This window comes from Sinocyclocheilus rhinocerous, unplaced genomic scaffold (genome assembly GCF_001515625.1).
Source record: "Sinocyclocheilus rhinocerous isolate Xijiao unplaced genomic scaffold, SAMN03320098_v1.1 scaffold55, whole genome shotgun sequence".
NCBI classification, from domain to species: Eukaryota; Metazoa; Chordata; class Actinopteri; order Cypriniformes; family Cyprinidae; genus Sinocyclocheilus; species Sinocyclocheilus rhinocerous.
Window position 1 is genome coordinate 68265 of NW_015647461.1, and position 10271 is coordinate 78535.

General features: G+C 38.7%; 1 protein-coding gene across 1 annotated transcript in view; it reads left to right on the top strand.

Moving 5' to 3' along the window:
• Window positions 1-3820: 3820 nt before the first annotated feature.
• The window catches only part of LOC107709187 (ribonucleoprotein PTB-binding 2-like), an 81202-nt gene continuing 74751 nt past the window's right edge, over window positions 3821-10271 (top strand). The window contains exon 1 of the mRNA XM_016513599.1: window positions 3821-4144. Within this exon, the coding sequence (XP_016369085.1) occupies window positions 3821-4144 (324 nt within the window). The remainder of the gene's footprint in view (window positions 4145-10271) is intronic.

A 10271-nucleotide genomic window follows, 5' to 3' on the forward strand; every position in this document is an offset into this window, starting at 1 on the left:
TCAAGAATCTTTCCATCCTAGTTGTCTTCTTCATGAAATGGAGTGGTGCTCTTGAGAGGGTATTTATTGTATATGTCAAAGTTAAAATAGAGTGTGAGAGATACTGACCTTCTCTCGCACACAGTGTGTAAAGCTTTGTCACCACTGACCTCTCGCATGTTATGTATAAACACAATGTCTCTCCCACAGATGCTAAGAAGAGAGCGAGTGTGTGTGTGTGTGTGTGTGTTCCTGTCTGCTCTCAGCAGGATTAACTCATATTTGCTACGTGTGGTTTTTGGAGGGCTTCTGAAAAGGCTAAGTAAACAGTCTATGATGAATGGTTTGGCTGTTTCCCCCTGTGCTGATGCACACAATCACCTCACTATCCCTCACTGGGTGTGGCCCACACAGCTGACCACAATGAGCTCTGTACGCCAGACAACGCTCCCCATGAAACCCAATCCGGCTAAGGAAGCAACTCTTCCACCCCCACACCACCCCTCAACCCCGTCTCTAGAAATAACCAGAGAACTTTTCCTGAAATCAAATATATTTCCTAGTCTTTTACAAAGCCATAACCAAGCCGGAGAGAGGAATATTTAGCTGTGTGATGTGAGATGTGTGGCAGATATATCTTTTAAGTCTCAAAACTCATACAAACGAAAACACATACGTTATATTTCTTTGCAGAAGCTGTATCAAAGCACCTTACGATACAGTGCAAAAACATGTTATCTGAGTGTTTCCCATTAAAGGGATACTCCACCCCAAAATGAAAATTTTGTCATTAATCACTTACCCCATGTTGTTCCAAACCCCTAAAAGCTTAGTTCGTCTTCGGAACACAATTTAAGATATTTTGGATGAAAACCGGGAGGCTTGTGACTGTCTGATTGACTGCCAAGTAAATTACACTGTCAAGGTCCAGAAAAGTATGAAAGACATCGTCAGAATAGTCCATCTGCCATCAGAGGTTCAACCGTAACGTTATGAAGCGACGAGAATACTTTGTACGCGAAGAAAACAAAAATAATGACTTTATTCAACAATTCGTCTCCTCTGTGTCTCTCCGCATCACCGTAGCGCCATTTTGGAGAATATCCGCTGAACACAAGCAGTGTACGCTATTCTGTGTCAGCCGCGACACAAGGATACGTTTTCTATGTGTATTTACACTTTGATTTGAACAAAAACAGTGCATCCGTGCAGCGCGGCTGACACAGAAGAGCGTACGCTGCTTGCGTAAGCTTTTACGGGTTTGGAACGACATGGGGGTAAGTGATTAATGACAACATTTTAATTTTGGGGTGGAGTATCCCTTTAATAAATCAGTTCAACTGATTCATTGAAAATAATTTGATTTGAAAGAACCATTCATTTACGAATTGGACATCGCTAGGCGAAGCTAGAGAAAACCAGTTGCTCAAGTTTCCAGCTTCTCAAAATTTTATCTTGTCATTACTGCAAGGCAAACGTATCCCGTGAAATGTGCAAACCGTTCAGTTTAATTATTGTTCTCCTGCTTCTGTTCCAAGTTTTCAGTGTTTACCTCTAAATAATACATATGTATGCACCATTTGCGAAATCAGACAGTCGCGCATAAATGAATAAATCGCCCGTGGATTCACGATGCCTGGGACCACACACACATAATGACTCCGCAGCCCACGCACACTGCGCACTCACCGCTGCTCGCGGTGAGGAGTTCAAGGTTCCCATCTCCCCTTTACATAAACACGCGCGTCCCAGATGCGCGCTCTGCCCGCTCTGCCCGCTCCAGCACTCGATCGAGCGCCCACGCGCTACTTTTGTGAGCCATTGAAATATTCTGGTCTTTTCTCTCACTCCCACTCAGAGACGCGCTGAATCACCGCTTTAGTTCATGTTCAGGTAATTCAAATGAACGCATATGGTATATGTAATTGTCTATCTGGAACTTCCCATGTAGTGATGGTGGAAAATCATCCGTGTGCAATGATGGATTCATTAATCTGAGCACTGCAATTAACTGACATTCGAATTTATAAAGCATTGCCGTGATGGTTTACGTTGCTATATTTTACATTTTCGTTTTTGTTTTTTTTTAAACCGCCACCTCCAAAATTGCACAGAAAATCTTACGCTACATTATAATGTAATGATGATATTATTATTATTATTATTATTATTATTACTGTGATTGTTACAATTATTCTTGTCGGGAAAAAATCCAAAAACAGAAAAAAATGTGCAATCCCCATTCTTAAAGAGTCAAATGCGATCATCTGTAAATATTGTTGATGTGGGATGTGTAGCTGCTGAAACTCAAAGCGTTCATTCAGGGACATTATAAGGACTCCTGTGATTGAGTCTGCCAGGAGATGGCATTTAGCACACCCACGAGAGACGGCATAAGTCATTCATTCCACACCAGAGCCAGTGTATAAGGAGTCAAAAGATCTGTCAGGCATGCAAGATTTTCTGCAGGCATGCCTTCAGATGTTTCTGCCATACACAAGCTCTCCGATTTCTGAGCTATAAATGTCAGCTCGTCCATACAGTTTATTTAAGCTTCCATGCAATAATTTAATAAACAATTAGTTTAAAGCATAAGTTTTTAGACACATTATTGGCAGTACAATGTTTGCTCTGTCAATAAAAATAGTTCTGAAAGCAGTCAAAGCAGGAAAAATGTTGTGCATCTCTGAGCAACACACAGCAGTGGTGTTTTAACTAATCAGCAAGTCAGTTGAGTGAACGATTCAGTAAAGAGTCACTTGTCGCCACCTACTGGCATAACAATGTAACAGTAAGGGTCACTGAAAAAATTGCCACTATTGAACAGACTGACAGCCTGTCTGGAAAATGAAAACACAAGCAGAGTTAGTTATAGGTACAAGTGAAAAGTTGGATCGCTGATTTGGAAATTGATAGCCTAATGCTCTGCTTCTTTTGGAACTAAACTGTTGTACCGAATATCAGGATAAGAATACACATTTACCATTGTGCTCATTGAAATTTTGTGGGTGAAATCCATTTCAACATGATTCTGCTCAACTGGGAGTTACGCGTGTGGGTTTAAAACTTTCCCATGCAGATTTAGCTCATATTCAAGTTTGTGAATTCACAGTGCTGGCCAAAAGAAAGCTGTTTGTTTTGAAAAGTGACTTTTGTGTGAGCTGTGCTTTAAGGTGCATTTGCGAAATTTTGAGAGAAAAAAAACAAACAAACATTATTTTCAGTTGTGTAGCGATATAAGCACAGTTCACACAGAGGTTTTCTGTTGGTCAATGCTGAGTAACCAAGAACCAGTTGCGAAATTGGCATGGGGAAATCTTTCTTCCTCCTACAAAATTCCCAATTCCAATCCAATAGGAATTCCAAATCGTGTGGATTCCTATGAAAAAGCTGCAAAAATTTGCCAAACAGTATGACGGCGCCTTTAAACATTGGTATGCTGTTGAAAAAAAACAATGGACCTTTTTTGCCAACGAATTTTGTTGAATTTCGCTAATGTGACAATATTGGCTGATTTGCGTAAATAAATAATACCTAAATATTGCTTAATAATGTTTTAATAAATATATTTAATTACAAAAGATCTGCTTACTAAAACTATTATTAGCCTACATCATCATCATCACAAACTGTTATGCTATTTTATTGTTATTATTTATTGTTGCTATCTTAAATTGATATGGCATTTATTATTATTATTTTTAATATGATACTGTCCTGTTAAGAAGGGGAAAAGAGACTAATAGTCAGAAACTCTGAATGTGTTTAGTTTTCCATCGGTGGAGGTCGCCAGCTGTACTGTGCTGGGGCTCATCCACACTTACTTTCAAGAGTGCCGTCGATGGGTTTGACTCAAAGCACAGACGCCCACCTATCCGCTCTCTCCGACTCACTTACCACCGAGCGCTTCAAGATGGCGGCCGCTTCATCCATCCAGCCGCCGAGCGTGCATGCGATAAAGCGGGAAAATTCACCTCACCCGGAGTCCGACAGCTCCGCGAGCCGACAGGAGGAGGACGCAGCATCCGAGGGGACCACCATCCTCAGAGATCTACCAGAACTTGATCCCGAGGAGATCGAGAAACGGCTGGAGAAAACTCGCAGAGAGCTGAGCAACAGGAGGAAGATCCTTATTAAGAACCTGCCACAGGATACAACCAACCAGGTAAGTTAGACAGTTTACTTACATCAGCCTGACAGGTGAAAGTTACACTGCTCACTAGTTCATGGGACAAAAGGGCTTTTCAAGAGCTTTTCTTAGCATTTTAAGTATGGTTGTTGGTTTGTTAGTCAAGATACATAAACGAGTTTTATTATTCCATGATTTTTTGTTTGCATCTAACATAGATAGTTAAGCGCACCATGTAACGACCGCTAACATGTTTCAGCCAATGTAAATAAATAAAATGGCAAACACACATCAGCTAAAAGAAAGTTAAATTAAAATAATTATTCGTTTGAAATACGGATATTGAGCATCGCCTATGTAAACGTAAACAGTTAAAATTAAGTGACCTTGAAAGAATTGAATGAATAGAGCAGTGCTCAAACTTTTACGTTCATCATCGGGGAAACCTGTCGGTTTAACTGTTTGCGCACGACCCATAACGTCATCTGCCTTTAAACAACACCACATTTCTATTGTAAAAGCACCACTGAAGTGAAACGAAAACAAATAAGCGGAAAATATGCAGTAAAATAACAGCCCGACGGCACCTTTGGATGAACGCGCTCCGTCTGTATAACAGTTCCGCTGAAAACGAGCCGCTCACCGTCTATATCTAGGCTAGTTCAGCGTTTATCAACTCTTTTCAGGGAACGAGGGTTACCATACGTAACCGAGACGTTCTCTCTGAATACTCAACACAACATTCACACAGATGGGTTGGGCAATATAAGCAAAAAATATATCATTATTTACAATTAATGATCAGTTATATTAATATTCTATGTCATCAACCGTATATGTGGTTCAGAAAATGATTAAAAAACAGGAAAAAAAATATATAATTTTATTTAAGGTTTTAGTAATTTTGTATATTATATTAAGTATATTTAATTTAGTATATTAATTACATCAAGTTAAAATAAATGAAAATACGAAATACTGAACTAGCTAAAATAAAATAAATGTAAGGGTTTTTATGTTTTATTCTTTTTTTTCTGTAAAGTAATGGTAAGTAATCCAATCTGTCATCTGTAAATATTTGAATGTAAAGTCATTTGAATGCCTATTCCCTTCCCTTCCCATTTTGCACAAACTTGACACAAACAATCCTTAAAATCAGTATATCACCTACCCCCAAATAAAAATGTATTTAAAACATTTCAATATTTGGAATAAATATGTATTCTTAGCCTATATTTGTTTAAGTTTGCTAAGAGCTCAGAAATAGCTACTGTTTTATATCATACTTGAGTTGTAGTCACTTAGAGGTCATTGCATACTATTTACATAGTGTTGCTGGCTAGAATAAATTGTTTTCCTTCACCTTCCTTCTGAAGATTAGTTTCTATCTGGTTTCAATTTCAATTTCCTGACCTCGTATCACCTTGGCTATTGACTCGGGTCACCACAGACCAAAGCAAGCTCTATATCTGTGGCAGTCTGTTTCACCCCAATATCTGACCTTCCTGTGTGCACAAACCCTTAACTTTCATCATGTGTCTGTTGGAGTGTGAGACAGCAGTCTGACCAGTCAAACCCATCTAAAATACAGTGAAAGTCATCTGTATCTCTAAATCATCGAGCATCATTGTGAGCTGCCATTACAAAAGCTGTTGATTTTACACATGCTGCATACTGGTGTAGATATACTGTAGGGATACACAGACCTTATATTTGTTTTATTTATTTATATGTTGAATTATGATTTAGTGCCTATGTCATATATGTATGGTTTAGGTGTCTATGTGTGTGTGTGGGGGGCGGGGTGTTGGTATCAGTTTGCTAGATGGCCATCTGCCAAAATACTGAAAACAATGATATCATTAAAAACATAAGATTCAAATTTTCCACTAGATATTTCCATCTTTATCTCATCAGCAATTTCGATTTTGGCACACTTTTCAGCAGCTGACTTCTAACACCGTGTTTACACTGGACGTGAGCAGCGTGGCACGATGCAACAAAATACTATTCACCTTACTCTTCAACACGGAAGCAAGCCTATGGGTGAGACTTCTGGTACATTAGCCGGCCGCTATAGAGAAATATTGAGAAGAATAACAACGTGCAGTAAACGGTAAAACTGTTTGCATTGCAAACAAGTGTGTTCATAATTAAGATAATACATTAAAATAACAAGACACACCAATTTACAATATCAAGCAACAAAATGAGCTGTTTTGTACAGATAAAAATGGCTGGATGCGGATGAGACCGGAAGCCAGTCCCATAAAAATTACAAATGGCTGTGCCCATTTTTACGGCAAGAATAAGGTGGATAGAGTAAACGGTAAAACTGTTTGCATTTCAAACAAGTGTGTTCATAATTAAGATAATACATTAAAATAACAAGACACACCAATTTGCAATATCAAGCAACAAAATGAGCTGTTTTGTACAGATAAAAATGGCTGGATGCGGATGAGACCGGAAGCCAGTCCCATAAAAATTACAAATGGCTGTGCCCATTTTTACGGCAAGAATAAGGTGGATAGAACTCATTATAATCAGTGATGCTGTCTACACTGGATGCTGTTGCCTCGTTTTATTTATGGCATACTGACACATAGTTCAAATGATTTGCAACGGTCTCTTTGACAACTGTCGTGTCCGGTGTAGACATGGTGTAAGTAGCGATGCAGAGCAGATGTCGGAGGGTGGGCGAATCACGATGCTGGCTCAACATTGTGATGTCTGTCAGCCATCTGTGATGGACGATGGCATTGTCTATTGGCCCAACCCTAAGTACTACAGTAAATATGTTGTAGAAATATTAAATACTGCTTGAAATCGGTGACTAAATGTAATTACTAGGACTAAATGCACACATAAACTAGAAGGTGCTCCTGATTCATGATGGTACTGCTAGGAGGGGGTGATATACCGGTAGACACAATTTAACCGATAGAAATATGACTAAACTGATATAGATTTTGGACTATCGCCTCAATCACGGTTACACGCTCAAATGACGTTGCTGTGCTACGTGGTCAAGAAAACTTACCTTTTGCATGCGCTATCCTCGTAAACATCGTAATTTAGGTCTTAAGTGAAAGCAAACAGCTGAGAAAGAAAACACATGTGTAACAGTATATTGGACCTGGGCAGCTCATAAAGTGACAGCAGTCTAATATTCCTGCTGTCTGTCATTCATGTTTTTGCCCTATTGCGTGTAATATATTAAATTATAAATTATTATAGTTATAAAATTATTATATAGATATAGATATATCGTTACCATGAAAAAAAAATTACTCATACCGTGATATGATTTTGGTCATTTCACCCACCTCTAGTCCTGTTAGTTCTCAATCCATATTTGACAGTGCCAGGAACCCGGGCTAGTAGAAAAGCTTGTCCTACATAGCAAGAGTACCCAATGGGGGAGGAACTTAGTAAAAGACGATCACTAGAGTGAAAATGACAAATGCACAATTTGCATTTTTTGCACATTGCAGAATAAAAGTGAAAAAGCAGTGTAGGGAAAATTGTTTGTGTAGTGATATATATAGTAGCTAGCAGCTTTCATCAGTGTCACAGGCCTTACAACACATTCACACAACATTTCACATCTCATCCTGGTTCTCAGCAGTACAAAATGATTAACATGTGAGCATATTTATACTCTTACTCTGATAAATTGCTCTCTCTTTTAGTTTTAACTTCTGTCTTTTAATCCCTTGTTAACACAGACCATCTGTAAAGCATTTGATTAAGTCACATGCAGCATGACCTGTGTTTTTGCATGCGCCTCGTAAACATCGTAATTTAGGTCTTAAGTGAAAGCAAACAGCTGAGAAAGAAAACACATGTGTAACAGTATATTGGACCTGGGCAGCTCATAAAGTGACAGCAGTCTAATATTCCTGCTGTCTGTCATTCATGTTTTTGCCCTATTGCGTGTAATATGTTTCTTATTTTTATTTAATTGCTGACTGTTTACTTGTCTTCAGTAAGCTTGAATTTTTTTTTTTCAAATTTAGGCTAGTATTATTTGATCACTAGAGTGAAAATGACAAATGCACAATTTGCATTTTTTGCACATTGCAGAATAAAAGTGAAAAAGCAGTGTAGGGAAAATTGTTTGTGTAGTGATATATATAGTAGCTAGCAGCTTTCATCAGTGTCACAGGCCTTACAACACATTCACACAACATTTCACATCTCATCCTGGTTCTCAGCAGTACAAAATGATTAACATGTGAGCATATTTATACTCTTACTCTGATAAATTGCTCTCTCTTTTAGTTTTAACTTCTGTCTTTTAATCCCTTGTTAACACAGACCATCTGTAAAGCATTTGATTAAGTCACATGCAGCATGACCTGTGTTTCATTGGTGAACAGGCACATAGACATTAATCAAGGGCAGTAACCCCCCTCCCTTCTGTTAGCCTTCAACCGTCCCAGATGTTTACTTGAATCATAGCGGACCGATGCTGGTCCTGACAGTGTGATCCATATCTAATGGGATCTAGATGCTCACTCAGGCTTTCTGGCCATTTATGGGCCATTACAATGCATGTGTAATGCGCTGTGTTAAGAGAAAGCCATAAGTGAGGCAGACTTGTGTGGAAAGTGTCTTGTTGACTCTAATTAGAGGTAGAGGGAGGGAGTGCACTGCTCTTTGAAATGGCAAAGAAAGTGAATTAGACAAAGTGTACTTCCATTTACCAAAGGACTGTACAGGATGTGAAGTTGAAAAAAAAAAAAAAAAAAAAACTATAAGGCAGTAGATTAACTTCAGAAAAATTGTTCAATATATTTCAAAACATTCAGTGTTTTAGGAAAATGCAAATCTACAACACTCTTCTTGCTCTATCATCTTAAGACCTCTCTCTTCATAACAAGCCCATGTGCTTCATTCACGGACTTGTTGCAATCGGGAACTCATGACCTTTCTGTTTAAGCATCTGTGACATGGGAAATTTGATTAGTAGTTTATGTGCTGTATATAGCAGATTAGAATGCATGTAACTGCTTAATTTTATTTGGTTTTCATACATAAAGGAAATAAATGTGTTAATAGTTTGACAGATATGACTATTAAGTTATCTCAAATACTCATGTCTGTCTTTCATTATTTACTCACAATCATGTCGTTCCAAACCTGTATGGACCCTTTTCACATTTCCGTGTCTTTTAGAAGCAGAAGTCATCATAGTTGGGTGAGCTTCTGTAGTGGTCAATGGGAGACTACGTATATTTTTTTGCATTCCCATTTGCTCAAACAGCAAAAGAAAAACTCAACGATAGTGTTTATGACTTTTAAAAAGAGGAAAAAATAGGCAGAGATTGATAACATCAGTCAGAAGAGAGAACAATGTCAAATTTACCATCACTCCCACAGCCGCTGTATTAGAAACACCCTCACAGCAGCATTAACTAGTTTTTCATAATTTGATGCAAAGGTAATATAATACGAATAGTGTTATAAATGTACATACATTACAAAAAAAAATATATAAAAACTTTGCACAATTTACGATGCTGATGACCTTTGAAATGCGTCATCACAGTCTGAGAAAAGGGTTCATTGCTTTTTTTCTCCTGTGGAACACAAAAATAGAAGTTTTGAACAATATCTGCTATTGTACATGCAGTGAAATACAATGACCAGGGATCTGTCAGTCTCCTGAAAGAACAAAATGTAAACAAAACCATAGAAGTTTTATTAAAGGGTGTCATATTACATGTATGAAAATTCCGTCATCATTTACATAATTTACCCTCATGCTGTCACGTTTCCGCAGGAGCAAGGGAACGAGGAGACGAGGAACTCTTCAACAAAACGGTCTTTATTAATCCAATCGTTGGGAACGTAGGAGACTCAGAGCACATAAAATGACATAACAGCAGACGCCAGACACGGGGCTTAAATGCAAGGAGGAAACAAGTAAATTAATAGAACACCGCTAAAGCATACAGTCCTAAATGAGGACGGGAACAGGAAGGACCAAATATGGGCATAGAGGGAGAAACACACAAGACACAGGACTGACATTTACTCCCCCCTCCTGGAGGGCGCGTCCCGTGCCTTAACATCCAACGGGGCTAGACTCGGGGACTGGAGTCCTCTCTGGGCTAAACTCGGGGACTGGAGCCCTCTCTGGGCTAAACTCGGG